General features: G+C 43.5%; 2 protein-coding genes across 2 annotated transcripts in view; one reads left to right on the forward strand and one right to left on the reverse strand.

Moving 5' to 3' along the window:
• MYPN (myopalladin) overlaps window positions 1-7,660 on the forward strand; it is a 116,748-nt gene extending 109,088 nt beyond the window's left edge. Inside the window, exons 18-21 of the mRNA XM_069980415.1 lie at window positions 1,022-1,229; window positions 1,386-1,551; window positions 5,625-5,758; window positions 6,970-7,660. Coding sequence (XP_069836516.1) covers window positions 1,022-1,229; window positions 1,386-1,551; window positions 5,625-5,758; window positions 6,970-7,136 — 675 coding nt within the window. The 3' untranslated portion in view covers window positions 7,137-7,660. The remainder of the gene's footprint in view (window positions 1-1,021; window positions 1,230-1,385; window positions 1,552-5,624; window positions 5,759-6,969) is intronic.
• Window positions 7,661-12,379: 4,719 nt separating this feature from the next.
• On the reverse strand, window positions 12,380-12,688 carry ATOH7 (atonal bHLH transcription factor 7). The gene has a single exon (XM_069981844.1). The coding sequence runs from the start codon at window positions 12,686-12,688 to the stop codon at window positions 12,380-12,382; it is 309 nt and encodes a 102-aa protein (XP_069837945.1).
• Window positions 12,689-17,384: the final 4,696 nt, after the last annotated feature.

Consider the following 17,384-nt stretch of genomic DNA (forward strand, 5'->3'; position numbering starts at 1 on the left):
TATGACTTCAGAGTGTCTGATCTATTGTGTGCGCTGATCATGAAGACATGTGTTACTCTACTTATTTTGCCTCCTTTTTGCGCTACTCTACAGATACCATAGAGTAACACATGACTGCATGGTCAATTTGTTTAGTTTAACCATTTAAAGACATAAACAAAACACAATTATTATTTTTTTAGCTCTGAGAAACATTTAAGATTTGTGACCGACTGTTCCCTCAAAGTTCTTAATTTTAAACCTTTTTGCAGTACACACTTATAAGAGCATGCATAGGTAACACACAAGACCCACCTGTATGTGCATGTTTATGGGGCCTACTTTTTAACAGTAAATAATTTTGTTGATCATGCCATTATGTTAATTTGGAGAGATTGGTAGAGGAAAACTTTCCAGAGTAACTTTCAGGTAAACTTTCAGAATTAGTTGTCGGGTGTACAGCAGCATTATTTCTGGCCATAATATGACTTGCAGCCTGCATTTTCACCAGATTTTAGATCTTATTTTCATTTGTCTATGGGTTAGTGAGTAGAGGACATATCACCAATATATTGAACACACATAGAGGGGGGATCCTGCTCTCTCACATCTGTATAGCACAGCTTTTAGAAAAAAAACAAAAAACAGTAGTATGAAAAGCTTCTAGAGCAGGGCTGAGCAGTGTAAGGTGTGAATATACCAGGGGGTGACATATAACACTCACTACAAGCTGCAACCATGTCACTACACCTCCTCACCCATTATCTCTATAGACTTCTATGTGCAGCTGCAGCCTAATACTTTAGTGATCTGATCTATCTTAAGATTCACAAGCAATTTCTGCAGAATGAATGATGGGTTTAGGAGGGAGGGGGAGCAGGAAAATAAGAGGAGGAAATTGCATTTTTCTTTGATAAGTTGTATTACAAAGACTCTAACATTCTATTGATTTATGTGAAGGTTATAGGAAATGTAGCCCATTTCAATGTTAGGATCTGAGAAATGTTTTATTCTTGTATTTCCTTATGGCATGTACAAACAGGTCAGTGGTCTGCCAACACCAGATATCATGTGGCTTCTCAATGGAATACCTGTGAAACCAGATCTCACCCACAAAATGCTGGTCAGGGAGAATGGAGTCCACTCACTTCTTATTGATCCCCTTTCCCAAGCTGATGCCGGGACCTACACTTGTATTGCTACAAATAAAACGGGACAAAATTCATTTAGCCTGGAGCTTACTGTGATGGGTAGGTCTCAATGTCATCTTTCTTATATTAACATGGATTTTTCTAATGAATTCACGGACGCAGGTTTGAAACATCTGTGGAAAAATACTGTGCACGTTCTGCTTATCTAGCTATTCTATCGGATATTAATCTGTCCTTTTTAATATACATATATAGCAAAGGAAGTAAAGAAAGCACCCATGTTTTTGGAGAAGTTGCAGAACTGTGGTGTCCCAGAGGGTCACCCAGTCAGGTTGGAAAGTCGAGTTATTGGGATGCCTCCTCCAGTTTTCTACTGGAAGAAAGACAATGAATCCATTCCAGCCCACAAGCCAAGAATAAGGTGCCGTGCCCTCTCTGCTGCCAGGCATGGTGTGCTGTATTCAGTGTGCTTCTAACTGAAGTGCTGAACTAACTGTGCTCCGGCTGCTTCTGATGATGATGATGTCCTGTACTAACAGAAACATTCCTGATAACAAATTGCCTTTAGCTGTATTGGGGGCAATTCACATCTATGACTGCAACTGTGAATACTTAGCTTATCTTTTAACAGCATATCAGCTAAAAAGTCATATTGGAAATGTCTGTAAAGAACCATGTATAGAGCTTGGCTGACCATCAGGGGTGCACCTACCCTTTTTTCTGCATGAGCAGGAATTAAACGGTGTCCCTACCCCCTCCTGCACACACCTTCATGGTGCAATTTGTCAGTACAGGCGGTAAAATTCATACATAGAAACAAAAAAGTTTTTTTGTAGACAGCTCACCTCATATATACTTGCTTTCGAGTCTTAGAAGGGAGGGCACACGGATTTCCAAGTGTGAAGAATGCGCCGTGATGCCAACCGTACAAGGGGAAACTCCCAGGGTACGGACCTCCTCAGTGGAGTAAAATTTTTAATCGCCATGAATTAAAGGATTCCTTTTAAGAATTTTCTTTTTGGAGTGCTGGAAGAATTTTTCTTGTTGTCCTTTGTACTGTTGGTAAAATTCATAGTTGTGGAAAATTCTTTGACAAAACCCAAGGTAGCACATTTAAATTAGTTTTTTTTTCCTTAGCAAAAAACAGTGCTATATTTAGTGGTCATTGTAAGTGAAATTTTAAATGAGTTAGGTATCTGGAGTCAAGTATTTTACTGACCTTCTCTGGTTCCAGCGTTGTCTGGTGGTCTAATCACTAGTCTGTGACTAAGCTGGCAGGACATGAGAGTGCAGGGATTCTGTTCAATGGACAGCCAGGAACAGGTGTGTGGTCAGTAACCCATATGGACAACCAGGAACAGACGTATAGTTACTAACACCCACAGCTACAGTAATTACATTTTCAACAAGCACTCAAATATACACCATATATACAGGGCTGTATTAACAGCTGCTGCTGCCCTAGGCACTAAACCTGAAGACGCCCCATCTACACGCACCTATTAGCGATACCAGACCTGACCAATACCACCATACCCCCCACCCCCCAGGAAAAGACACCAGATTTACTGGGAAGTCTGAAAGGGAGGAGAGAAACAAAAAAAATAAAAACAAAAAAATTAGTTTTTTCTGTCCCCCTGCTCCCTGGTGCTGCCCCCCCTCCAAGGTGCTGCCCTAGGCACTGGACCACGGGTGCCTAGTGGCTAAATACGGCCCTGCATTTATATATCATGGCCACATCAGGTGGTGGGCGATCTTTTTCCCTCTGATCTAAATCTACAACGAGGTCAGGAATAAGAGGCTCATTCTCTTTAATAACATGCTACAGACCTAACTTTGCACATCAGATGCTTGGGGGGCATAATACAGACAACCAACACACACAGTTAAAGTTTATATACTAAAATGTGAGACGTTATCCTCCCTAATACCAGTACATTCCCAGCAGATTTATTATCACTAAGGATAATGCTACACTTGCTCATGGCAGACATAGACTATATGTGTGTGACCGACATTAGAATCCAAGCCCTATTTGTCTATTATACATGCAGAGATCAGGGAATTAGAGCAAAGAGGCATAGTGGCTGAGGGCACTGCGGACTGTGGACTACACCTCTATAATACTTTAAGGCCACAAAAAAGAATTTTTGGGGTGGATTACAGCCATAGGCTATGTTCACACAATGTATATGTTCGTAAAATTATTATGAGAATGTACAGTACGTTGCATTGCTGTTTATGGGATCCCGGTCAAAGCGTATACACATAGTATACACTCCGGCCGGCATCCCTAGCAGCGCTGCAAACCACTGACATGTCTGACAGGTAGAAAACCATGTCAGTGAACACTATAGAGCGAGCGGCTCCGGCCACTCGCTCCAATGTGTGCAGTGGAGAGTTCTGATGCAGGCGTGCACGGATGAGCCCGCATTAGAACTCTGTGGCTTGAAAGATCAACTGCAGTACCGGCCGGGATGATCTTTTCAGAGACCGGCCGTTCCGTGACCCGGCTGGGTCAAGGAACGGCTGGTCCCTTACAGCATGTGAACATGGCCATAGGCTGTATCCATGTTTTCCAGAACTCCATAGTGCTGCGCCCAACTTCTTTAGCCACAGGTAATGAAATGCTGCACGCTTGGGTTTGGGCGAACGCTAGCATGCTCGAGGTTCGCTGATCTCTAATGTTTACTTATTTATATCACCATAATATTAGTAGTGGTAGTGTTTTCTCATTCAAGTAAATATGACAAGGTTGGCATTTTGGATTACTGGGCAAAGTGGTGGGGTCATGTGGTGTTGGTTTCTAAAAGGGTGGAAGTGGCATGGCGGGTGATTCCCCTGGTAAACTTGCCCCGCAAAAAAAATTTAATATTTTCTAGACGTTGGCAGCAAGCTGTAGGAGCGATGTCAGGAGAATTGTGGATTGGGTCAGACACTGGCGTTCAGGTGACAAAATATAAAGGAAAAAGAAAAGACACAGCACCCTATAGGGTGACAAGTTTCAGTCTCAATCAAAGTGTCTAGTAGTGAATGCACACTTGCCTTCTCAGGTTGTGCATACCACGGCCATATTTAACGCATGAGACTATCTACCAAGGCTTCAGCTCCAGACTCAGCTTATCTGTATACCCATGGTGATACAGTCCAGCAAAATCCAATATGCAAAAAGACAGGTAACTCTGTGTAGGCCGTAGATGCAAAATACAGTTTAATAAAAGTCCATAAAACAATGTGTTTCGAGGATGCAGCCTCTTCCTCAGGTTCCCTGTCTTTTTGCATATTGGATTTCACTGACATTAAGGTGTCCTCAAGGCAGTCATTTCAGCTGAAGGCAAGTGAATGAGCTGACAGAATTTTGATGGGACACCCTTTCTATGACTGGATTGGTCTTGTTCACTTTTTGTTTTATTGAAATCTTATGAACAAAATGCTGATGTGAATGTTTGTTATAACATTAATAAAGGCCTTCCGTGGCTGTTTAACCCTTGTCATGCAGAGTGGTGTGTTTATCCTTTTACTATTTTGCTATTTTGTATATCCTTTCTTCCCAGAATTCCCAGTGGAGAAAGAATAACATTTAAGTCTTTATGACGCTCTCCTCAAGGAAAAGTAGTTACCCTTAGGGACTATTAGCACTCGCTTACTGAGCCTTACTAGCGTTAACAATGTCTGTGCAGACTTTGCCTTGAGTGTAAAATAACAAAAACTTTATACATACCTCTCCATGCTCCTCGGTGTTCTCCTCACTTCTGACCCCTGTCCACAGCCCTAACCTCTAAGCTAGTCTCTTAAGTGACAAGCTGATTGGCCAATCACTAGGAGAGATTGGCCAGAGCAGTGCTCCAGTATAGGAGCTTCTAGGAGAGTGCAGACAGTGTGGAGAGGTGTGCATAACATGCTCAGTTAGTGGCCGATAATTTTTAGGAAGGCCAAAAGACGCAATCACTCGGTGAACGTTTTTATCAGCTGATCGTTGTCTTCATTACACAGACCTCTCCATTGTTGCGTGAAAAAAATAAATTTCTAAAAATCTTCAAGAATTAATCTAGCTGATTCCAAGTAAATATCTGCACAAACTTCCCAGCAGTGGACTCACTGCCAGTACTAAGATTTTTTAGGGCTTATGCCCATATCTACATTTTTTTCTAGCTATTGGCCAAAAGAACTTAATCCCTGTTACCAGTCACTGCAGTTCAACATGGCAGAGCTGCTAGATACTGCAACCCACCTCCTTGCAGCACATGCAGATAACATAGCAATATCCACTTTCTCAAATGCTAAATAGCCTTTTGCCTCCAATTCACAACATAAGGTTAGAATCCTGCATAGAAAAGTAGTTAATTCACTCCTCTTACAACCTGCATGAAACCCAAGCTTCTTTCTGAATTATTACTGCTTTGTGGAGCGTTCTCTAAACAATCACAGATACAGTATGTGCAGACTAGACTGTATGTTTTCATTAGTTTATGTAATTTTTGTGTACATTTTCAGTATGCATCAAGACACTACTGGATATGTGTGCCTTCTAATCCAGCCGGCCAAGAAAGAGGATGCTGGATGGTATACATTGTCAGCAAAGAATGAAGCTGGAATTGTATCATGTACAGCTAGACTTGACATATATGGTAGGTTTACATGCAGTTATCAGAGCAAAAAGCAAAAGTGAATGTTTTTGTTAAGTGAACCTAAAACCATTTAAGATATAATAGATCAGCACAGTACCACTACAGTAAAAATGTTGGATAATGCAGTGCTCGTTCAAATAAATATGTTTCGTGTTATGCAGGGCGAGTATAGTAGAGTTAAGGCCATATTACATGGGCTGAACTGTTAGATCAGTGCTTGCTAGCTCTTCATTCCCAGCTCGCTGCCGGCGCTATTACACGTGCTGACAGCGAGTGGGTAAGAGCAGGGAGACCGGCGCTATCATTCTATTTTTAATTTCAACATGATGAAAGACAAGGATCAGCCGACATCAAGCATGTTGGCTGACCGTAGCCTTTTAACAGGAGCTATTACACCAAGTGATTATTAGCCGTAACGGCCGATAATCAATTGGTGTAATGGGCGGCATTTTGTAACCTTTCACCACTCTGCTCAAGAGATAAGGATCCTGAACAGGGGACCTCTGCTCTATTTACTCAGAATTATACTAATAGGCTATATGGAAATATTTTTTTTAAATTATGTATGATTGCTAGGGGTTCATCTGCCATACTATGTTGTCTCTTATCAACTTCACTCAACTTATTTGGGAGGACCCTGTTTCAGATTGCAGCTATCTGGAGGGGTCACAGGAGTCAGACCAAACCAGATTGGAAATGGTTGGCATAGCCTGGCAAAATGCCACCCACTTCTTGCCAAATTAATGTACCTCTACCTGCAAAATGCGAAGTACTAGGTCACCTACTAAAAGGGGGACTAGGGACTACCACCCTCAGTGCACCCATCTGGCCACTCCGCCCCTTTTAATTAATATATGGGGCAGTATTCTGCAATCATGTCAATCCTGCACTCATCACTGCAGATGAGCCTGGGCAGATCAATTCATTTGGGGTGGTATTCCCGCCCCAGTGCACCAAACCACCTCATTAGCATATGCAAAGTACACAAAAACAGCGCTAAGGATACAGGTAAGAAAACTACCCCCATCCTCAGTGCCCTGATGCTTTTAACCTGCTGATAGTTTCCCCTTTAAAACTTTGAATCTTCCAGCCATGCACTCTATGCCAGTCCATTACCACAAGTAGTGATGGCATCACTGCATTTATTTTATATTTAGGCAGTCATAGTATTAAACCAGATTCATATAGTAACATGTTCTTATGTTTTATAGCTCAGTGGCACCAGCAAATCCCTCAGCCAATTAAAAAGATTCGATCTGCTTCTTCTCGCTACTCAACATTCTCTTCCCCAAGCTTGGATATTCTCAACTCTTACCCAGAAACACCAGTGAGTTTCATGTCACAAGCCCGTGATGTGGTAGAAAGTGAGGAGCTGTGAATTCAACTGGCTACAGTAAAAAATAAAACTGTGAAGAAATTAAAGCCGGAAAGTTTACAAATTATTTTTCATTTTTTTTTAAATAATCTATTGAGTTTTCTGCCCATGTCAAATAGTAACAATGTGGAAAGTATTTATACTTGTTATTGAAAAATGGGCCGGGTAGGCACCACAGCCCAGCCAGAAAGTGAAAGGGGGTTACAGCCTATATGTCATTTGTATAACTTGTGCGCACCATTAATACACACAGATTTGGGTAGCTGTGTCACTATCAGTGTTATCAGTTTGACTTGTAGGACCCTATTTAATTATTTATGTTCTTAGACAGTATGAAGATCAGTAGATGTTCTATTAATAATAAAACACGTATCATTTGTATTTGCCAGATTCACTGTTATGTAGTGAGACTGACACTGTAGATGCTTTAAGTTATTTGTGCCATAGCCCAAGTGTTTAAATCCTTCAAAGCTTGTCTATATTGAAAACAAACAGCGTATTGTTGAATAAAGTGGCAACAAAATATATTTTTAGACTCTTTTTATGATCGCCTGGTTTCTATCCAATAATCATAGTCTTCTGCATTAATATTTCACATCTGTTGTTATTTGCAGCTATACTGTTACAACTCTGGTGAGGTAAAGACTGCACAAGTAGGAAATCCCTGTTTTAAACAACTTTGCTTCATGTGCTAGCCTCTGTGATTTCTCAGGTATTTTTAAATCATCTAATTTACCACAAATTACTCCTTACACCATTAAAAAAAAAACTAAAATCTTGTCTAAATTCCCTGAAAACTGCTGCGCACCGCCTGTTGTTAGGGGAAGGAGCAGCAGAAAGACCAGGATGGTACACAGGAAGTTGGGTTGGGGCTTAGCTAGTGTTATACAGTGGAGTGAGACCCTGAGCTGTGTACATGCAAATTGTGAGTCTGCCTGCCTCTTCCAGAAGGTCAAAGCTGTAGCCCAAAACATCAATGCTGTTTCTGAAAATCAAGATTTCTTTATATCTCAAAGGCTGGGTGTACATGTATATTTACCATTTCAGTATTTTTTTTTCCTATACAAGAGCATAGTAAACTAAAAGTAACCATTGCAATGTGTTTTACTTATAACATATGAGAAACAGATCGCTGATCTCAGGGAGACCAGCCAAATGACAACACTGCCGGCTGCTAGAGAAAGCGCTCAATGCAGTGAAGTCCTAGGTGCATTGCCCCCTGGTAAAAAACATGAATATGCAAAAGAAGAGCCTGTGGAGCCTCATCAAAGAGTCTCAAAACACAAGACTAGCCAGATATCCCTCCAGGAAAGACCCTGCCAGGGGGTGGATCCTGTAAGGAAACCACCAAAACCACCATAATAAGTGGCCCTATAAGTCAGTGTAATGACAAGGGATAAACCAAGGCCAGGTATCTATCCACATACAGCTGTTTCAGGGTGTTGCCCCTCATCAGTGTGGAGCAGGCTTCTGGCTAGGTGGGAGCAATGCCTAGTAGAGCTATAAAAGAAGCAGATCACTGATCTCAGGGAGACCAGTCAAACGACAACACTGCTGGCTGCTAGTGAAAGCGCTCAATGCGGTGAAGTCCTAAGTGCTTTGCCCCCTGGGAAACATGAATATGCAAAAGAAGAGCCTAATCAAAGAGTCTCAAAACACAGGAGTAGCTAGGTGGGAGCAATGCCTAGTAGAGCCATAAGAGAAACAGATCACTGATCTCAGGGAGACTAGCCAAACGATAACACTGCCGGCTGCTAGTGAAAGCAAATTGTGAGCCTGCCTGCCTGTGTTTTTTGTTGTGTTTTTAACCTAAGCACTACGTCCAGTGTCTGTAAGAACAAGCTAGACACTGCAGACATAGCTTGGTACAGTTGACATTACACCTATACGTGGGAGATTATCAGACAACAGCTAGCACTGGATGTATTGTTGTTTTAATCATTTTTGAATCCATATAATTCTTCCTTCAAGGCCTTTAGCCCGAGGGTTTGGTGTATTGATTTAGTAGTGGAACCCTGGACCCACCTGTGAGAGGGGTGTATGTCAGAGCTTATGAAAAATACCTTGACATATTTTTCATTCAGTAACCACATAACAAGCTTATATGACTGCCTACCCTTACAAAATAGTCATGTAATCAGCTGGTGTGTGAGACAGACAGGACAGTCAATGCAGTCATCAGCCATTTATTTCCTCTCACTTGCAAAAGAAGGGTTCCTCAGGCTTTAAGGCCCTATTCACATATCTGCAATTCTGTCTGCAGTTGTGGACAGGTGTAAATAGAAAATAGGGTCAATGTATTTCATTGGTCCCATTCACACATCTGTTAGTGTGTACAGGGCTCACCGCAAAAAAAAATAAACAGAACAGGCCCTAGTGTGGACTGAAATTCCTCCACGGACACAATTAAACCTTCATCCATAAATAGTGACTAAATAGTTATTACCCACACTTTTTTAATTTTGCGGATCATCAAAAAATATGAATGCAATACAGATGGAAATTTGTGGATTGCTGATGAAAAAATACACCCTTAAGGGTACAAACCCACTTGCCGGATCTGCAGCGAGTCTCCTTGCTGCGTTTTTGCAGCGAGACTCGCTGCAGATCCTGGCCCTATACTTTCAATAGCAGAGAAACTCGCAGCAGGGATGTACATCCCTGCTGCGATTTTGTCTGCAGCCCGCCCCATTAACCCCCCGGCCGCCGGACATTATACATTACCGGGTCCCCGTTCCTGCTTGCTTCGGGGCTCCCGGTGTCTTCACGGCCCGCCCGGCCAATCAGTGCGCTGCGGCAGGGCAGCGCACTGATTGGCCGGGCAGAACGTGCCGGGAGCCGCCGAAGCAAGCAGGAGCGGGGACCTGGTAATGTATATCCTGCCCGCAGCCCCGGCCGCCCCCCCCGCAGACCCGGCCGCCCCCCCGCAGCCACGGCCACCCGATCGTCCCCCCGCAGCCCCGGCCGCCCGATCGTCCCCCCGCAGCCCCGGCCGCCCGATCGTCCCCCCGCAGCCCCGGCCGCCCGATCGTCCCCCCGCAGCCCCGGCCGCCCGATCGTCCCCCCGCAGCCCCGGCCGCCCGATCGCCGGGGCTGCAGGGGGGCGTGTAAGCGATCAGTGCTGCGGGGGGACGGGCGATTGGGCGGCCGGGGCTGCGGGGGGACGATTGGGCGGCCGGGGCTGCGGGGGGACGATCGGGCGGCCGGGGCTGCGGGGGGACGTTCGGGCGGCCGGGGCTGGGGGGGGACGATCGGGCGGCCGGGGCTGCGGGGGGACGATCGGGCGGCCGGGGCTGCGGGGGGACGATCGGGCGGCCGGGGCTGCGGGGCTGCGATCGGGTGGCCGTGGCTGCGGGGGGGCGGCCGGGTCTGCGGGGGGGCGATCGGGCGGCCGGGGCTGCGGGGGGGGCGGCCGGGGCTGCGGGCAGGATATACATTACCAGGTCCCCGCTCCTGCTTGCTTCGGCGGCTCCCGGCACGTTCCGCCCGGCCAATCAGTGCGCTGCCCTGCCGCAGCGCACTGATTGGCCGGGCGGGCCGTGAAGACACCGGGAGCCCCGAAGCAAGCAGGAACGGGGACCCGGTAATGTATAATGTCCGGCGGCCGGGGGGTTAATGGGGCGGGCTGCAGACAAAATCGCAGCAGGGATGTACATCCCTGCTGCGAGTTTCTCTGCTATTGAAAGTATAGGGCCAGGATCTGCAGCGAGTCTCGCTGCAAAAACGCAGCAAGGAGACTCGCTGCAGATCCGGCAAGTGGGTTTGTACCCTAAGAGTCGAAAACATTATTATTTTAAAAACTAATGCACACCGTTGTATTATGGCTTAGGACAACCTCCAAGTTATATGGAGCTCTGTTATGGCTTTTACAGACTTTATTGGGGCCCTATTCTCTGTACACCTCCAATATGACACAGAGGCAGAGACGCATTTAAGTCTCTATGCTTTTTCTGAAATATATGTGACATATTCCACATGTCATAATTTTATAGAACCATTTTTTCTTTAAAAGCAGCATTTCTAGTGGAGAATAATTCTGTACTATGATGCATAATACAGCCCCATACAGCTGCACATAAAGCACCTATAGTGTTTTCTACTGGGCCCCATTGACTTCATACAGTCTGAATGCATGAGGCCTTACTTGTAAAGCTGTAATGGTGACCTCCAAGTTCTTCATTGTGAGCACCCAGACAAACAACTCTCCACAGCTCAGCTGGGGCCCTGTTATAGTGACCTTGAAATCTTTTATAGTATAGAATAAAAGCATTTTGGAAGCACAGACAGATATATGAGAGGTACCATGTGTTTCCTCTATCTAACAGTGTCAGCAGTTTGGAATGTGAATTGCAGCTGAAAGATTCCTTTAAAGGTTGCCAGTCACTTATCAAAACTCTTGACTTGTCAAAAGTTTTCATCGATCAGTATCTGGGTATTCAGACCACCACTTATTATTACAAAGAGCCAGGAGAAGCATGCGACTATAAACTTTACTCCCTGGTTTCATCCAATCTCTGTTAATGGCCCCATAGACTTATTATGACATATGTCTACAAAGATTGCAGTGAGCCAGGGGCTAACACATCCAGCCATGTGCTTCTCACAGCTCATTCTAATGACTGTTAGGGGGCTGGACACCCAGACTATGACCAATCAAAACTTTTAACATGTCAAACTTTATCACATGACAGAGGAACTTTAAATGACACCCTGCAGTTTTACTGCTAATGTCATTTTTTTACATAAAAATAAAGCAACGTATAAAGTAACCAAAATTTTATTTAAGAACAAAAGTAAAAAGAAAATCAAATATATCCTTTAAAACATTCAGTATTTCAGTCAAACACCATCATTTATTGCATCATACCTAACAACAATGGTTTTTACATATTGCAACAAATTCTGTATCCCTTAATAGCTGTTACATTGTAACTTACTATGAATGCAGTCATAGCCTAGAAGTTTCTACAGAGCTACTGCTTAAGATTAGTGCAATTATACAAAACAATTGATGCAAAAAATACAAAACACAATATAGGCTGTAAAAACTTTACAGGAAAATATCATTTACATTACATTGTAAGACATAAAAGCTTAACGTTTAGAGAATTGTTTCCACCTTATCTGTAAGACAAGTTAATAAGGAAATTTCTCATAGTCCTTGCCTGTAACAAGACGTTTTAATCACCTGTATCCACTGTATACTTCTTATTCTTCATCTTGTTCACACTCAAGTCCAATTCAGTTTAGTGGGAAAAGGATTCTGTAAGGAAGTGATCACATGCGTCTGGAGACCCAAGTCCAAGGTAGTTCTGACAGTGGTCTTGATGGAATTGTTCATAGTGATGAAGTGTAGACCAGTCCCCTTCATCCCTGTATCTCTCTGCCTCTGAAAGGATCTTGTTCAGAGCCATGATGTAACTGAGAGCCATCTGTAGAGTCTCATACTTGGAGAGCTTCTTGTCCTCTCCCCACTGTGGCACCACTTTCCTTAGGCTGTCAAAAGCTGTGTTCAGTCCTTGCATCCTTCTTCTCTCCCTGGCATTTGCAGCCATTCTCCTCTTTGTTAACCCTTCCACTCTGGCTGGTATATTCCTGAGTGGGCATTTTGGGGACCCCTTACATTGCGCATGACAATCTTCAGTGGAATCACTGTCTTGCATTGAAGCAGATTTCATATCTTCAACCAAAGTTCTTGCCCTGGAGTTAGAGGTTAACAGCACAGCTAGAAAAGCCTTAAAACATCCTGAGGATCCTGTGATATGTGTGTACAGTAATCCTTGCTTCGCCGGTCTAGTCTATAAATGTGAATTTCCTAGGTCCTCCTCAGTGATAAAGCATCGACCAGTGCTTAGTAAACTCACAGTGGACCAAATACCTTCATTAATAATTTTAAGATTCTGTCTGCAAAAGTCCAGCATTTATATAGTGTATGTAGGGGGCTAAACAGATGGTGGCAGGTGGGCAGGCGTCCCTAAGCTCCCATACCAGCTCATTACCACCCTGGGAACTATATGCTAGGATTCTGGGAAATATATCAAATGTGTAAGTATACAGCATGTATCTGCTGGAACGCTTACGTGATGCTGCCCAGGCAGGACTTGGCCATCTGTACTGATGCTACTGGTACAACACAGTCAGTGAATATTCATTATTAGCTAATAATTTAGCCATGAAGCACATTCTGTGCAGGCCCTTGAGTCTATTGTTCTATGCCACTGATTACAGTCCACAGGTCATGTGACTCTTGATAATACAATATAATGGAAATAATCAAAGAGATAAGTCTGTTTTGCTGTGTATCTGTGTTACTGTACGTCTTTATAAACAAACTAAAGTGTACATGGAAGTTGTGGAGTGTTCAGTCCTTGTGATATCAGAGGGTATATAGATATTTACAGTGGATAGTTATTGGGTCACTTGTAATCATTCCAGTCTTTAATTGAGACATCAGGACTATTGTCACTGGTCGGACTCCCAAACATTGGAGTTTACTAAACAGATCATTAGCCCTCCGAGAAGATGTAACATGTGAAACGAGGCTTCATAATCCCACAACAATAGATGCACTTGAGAAATAATTGACTTCAACAAGACAGATGTTCAATTGAGGTCATTAATCAGATGCTGAGGCCCTATACGCTACAAGTAGCAATGCAGATCAGTTGCTGTTCTATGTACAAACAGTTATTAGAATTAGAATATCAATCATATTTTACGGTGTCCTGTTTCATTTATTAGGTTTACAAATATTTGTTAAAGATTATAATAGACTAGTATTGCTTTTCTGAATCTTCTGAACTTTTGTCACTTAATATTCTAAAAGTACAAATTTAATGGATTAAAGAATGTTTTCCAATAAAGTAAAAAATAAATAGATCTGCAGAATAGTTAAACAGGAAATGAAATGTTTTTCTGTATTCATACACATAGCTAATAGACCTTTATTCTCACCAATAATGAACAATACTTTTGTGTAGATACAATGAAAAGTTGTTTAAAAAAACAAAAAGTACTTATATAAGGGCCCATACAAATAGCATTATTACAGCTCCATACTGTACAAAATGGAGCCACAATTGAGCTGCCATAAATATGTATGAGGCCTCTACTGTACTGTCTGATTTTGTATTCTAGACTCTGCGTGTATGGAAGTATTCTCCCCTAAAAGCATTACTTTGTGTAAGGAGTAATATGGCCGCCAAGCCTTGCCATATTGTGCAAAAGAGCTTAACTGGTTTAGCTATACTGGTTTTTACCTTTAGGCCATGTTCCCACACAGTATTTTGGTCAGTATTTTGCAACCAAAACCATGAGTGGATTAAAAACACAGAAAGGCTATATTCACACACTGTTGAAATTGAGTGGATGGCCGCCATTTAACCCCTTAATGACAAGGGGCGTACATGGACGCCCCTGCAGCCTGGGCCTTGGCGTAAATGTACGCCCCGCCAGGGTACCGGGCTATGGAGCGAGCTCACGAGCTGCGCTCGCCCCATAGCAAGTGAGGACTGGCTGTTATCTGCAGCCAGGCCCTCACCCTTATTGGTGGGCTGCTGCGATTACGCGGCCACCCGCCATTAACTCCTTAAACACCACAATCGCGGTCGTGGCGTTTAAGTGTAAGTGACCGGAGCATCTCCGGTCACTTACCGATCAGGACCCCCACAGCATGTCTGCAGGGGTCCCGATCACATGGCCTGACTGCCGGAGGTCTCTTACCTTCCTCCCTACAGTCAGGTCTTCAATCTTCTGATAGAGTCTGCCACAGGCATAAGATCACAGATAACACTGACCCCTGCTATGCTATGTTATGTAATCCAAAGTATGTATGTAAAAGTTCCCTAAAGGGACTGTAAAAGTGTTAAAAAAAAAAAAAAAAAAGTTTTAAAAAATGTCCCAAAGTCCCTCCCCCAATAAAAGGGAAAATCACCCCCCTTCCAATTTTATACATAAAACACATAAAAATAATAAAGCTAATTAACATATAATATACTGTAGCGTGCGTAATCATCTGATCTATTAAAATAAAACAATATTGTTTCCACACGGTGAACAGCGTGAACAAAAAGCGGTAAAAAAATGCAGAGATTGATTTTTTTTAAATTACATTTTATGTATAAAAAAATTTATAAAAAGGTGAAAAAAATTAATAAATAGGTGAAAAAAATTAATGCGCTATAGGAGTTACAATAGGGCCATTTTAAATATATACCTGTTTGCAAAAAAAAAGTTTTACTGCAAATAAAAATAGTAAAACTTTAGAAAATCTAGTAAACATGCATATCGCTGTGTTCAGACTGACCTGTAAAATAAAGAAAAAATGCCAGTTTTACCGTAAAGTGCATTACGTAAACATGGAACCCCCAAAAAATTTGCGGAATCGCATTTATTGACCCAATAATTTTCGAAGAATTTTTAACTCTATAAATTATATTTTAGGGGTTCCGTCATTCATTTTATGGCAGATTGAAAGACACCATTACAAAATACAACAGGTCAGAAAAAAAAAGTGTTATGGGTCTTAGAAGGCGAGGAGGAAAAAACAAAAACACAAAAGTGACAATTGGCCCTGTCCTTAAGGCCATTTCAGGCCCAGTCCTTATGGGGTTAATGGCAAAAAAAGGCCGTTATTTCAAAACAATGGTTGTTGTTTTAAAATAACAGAAATAATTTGCCATTAAACCCTTAACGACATCGGGCATAAATGTACGCCCCCGCAGCGTGGTACTTAACGCAAACGGACGTACATTTACGCCCAAAGTTTACCCGATCGCTGTGTGTAAACACACGGTGATCGGGTAACGATGGCTGCTGTAACTTACAGCACGCCATCTTAGCTTGTCGGCACGGGGGGTGGTTAACCCCCCCCCCCCCCCCCCCCCCGTGCCAACGATCGCTGTAATTGGCTGATTTATTAAAATAAGCCAAGTACAGTGATTTTCCGGTTCCTGGGACATTGGTCACCCGGGGCCCGGGAAATCAATGGTGATTGGTGCTATCCAAGACAGCACCAATCCCCTTCAGTGTGTATACTGAAGGGGGCCATGGTGCCACCCTCCCAATAGCGGCGATCTAAGTGAAAAAAAATACTTTTCTCTGCACCCCTCAGTCTGAGAGGTGCAGAGAAGGTGTGTGTGGTGTGCGAGCACCATACTCACCTGATCCCAGCGCTGGAGTGAAGATCTGCGGTCCTTGGTGTCCTCTTCAATCTTCGTTGGCTGCGTTCGGCTCCCGACGGATTTTCTTCGGCAATCTTCGTCCAGGTACCTTGTACTGCCCCCTAGCGGCTGATTAGTGTATATAATACACTAATCAGTGGCTTTGCAGTGAAGAGGTAGCTTCTTTTTTTTTTTTGAGCCCTTCTGCCGCTGAGTGCTGATCAGCATCGCACGTAAGAGCGCCGCTGATCAGCAACTCCTCTTTTTTGGCGTAGGGGCTTTTTTTCCCCCTTTCCCCCCCCTTTTTTTTCTATATCCTACCTCCACTGTCTGCTGATAAGTACTGCACATAAGTGCAGCATTTATCAGCAACTTCTTTTTTGGCGTAGGTAATTTTCCCCCCTTACTGTTAAAAACATGTATAAAACACTACATTACACTACACTAGCCCACAGTACACATTACATTACTTGAAATAAAGTTTTACACTACACCACTACACTACATTACATTTACATCCCCCCCATATACCAATCCCCGAATAAAAATGTCCCAGAGAGTGTTTTCGATGGAGGAGGCATACGCGCTTATTGCCTTCTTCTTTCCTCTATTCATCTTCATCATCATTATCATCATCATCAGTGATTATGACTTTCCACCTAGGCGTCCAAAGAGGACGCCTCGGGCTGCCCGCCAGACACATCATCCCATCCCGTCCACTGCCCCCCAGACACGTCATCCCATCCCGCCTCCTCCCCCCAGACACGTCATCCCATCCCGTCCCCTGCCCCCCAGACAGGTGACCCCCATCCCGCCCCCTGCCCCCCTGACAGGTGACCCCATCCTGCCCCCTGCCCCCAAGACAGGTGACCCCAGACCCCCAAAATTATCAGCCCCAGATTCCTGGCTTTGTGGCAATGGCGTGAATCTAAATTAACCCCACAGGTCTCAGAGAAATAGACTTTTTCAAGCTCTATTTCTCTGATGACCTTGTAAATTTGATGGTGGCGTAAACAAACCTGTACGCGCACCAATTTCTAGCCCAGAACCCCTCCTCTTCTTTTGCTAGACCCATGGCGTGGACCCCTTG

Source organism: Dendropsophus ebraccatus, chromosome 8, assembly GCF_027789765.1.
Source record: "Dendropsophus ebraccatus isolate aDenEbr1 chromosome 8, aDenEbr1.pat, whole genome shotgun sequence".
Classification (NCBI taxonomy): Eukaryota; Metazoa; Chordata; class Amphibia; order Anura; family Hylidae; genus Dendropsophus; species Dendropsophus ebraccatus.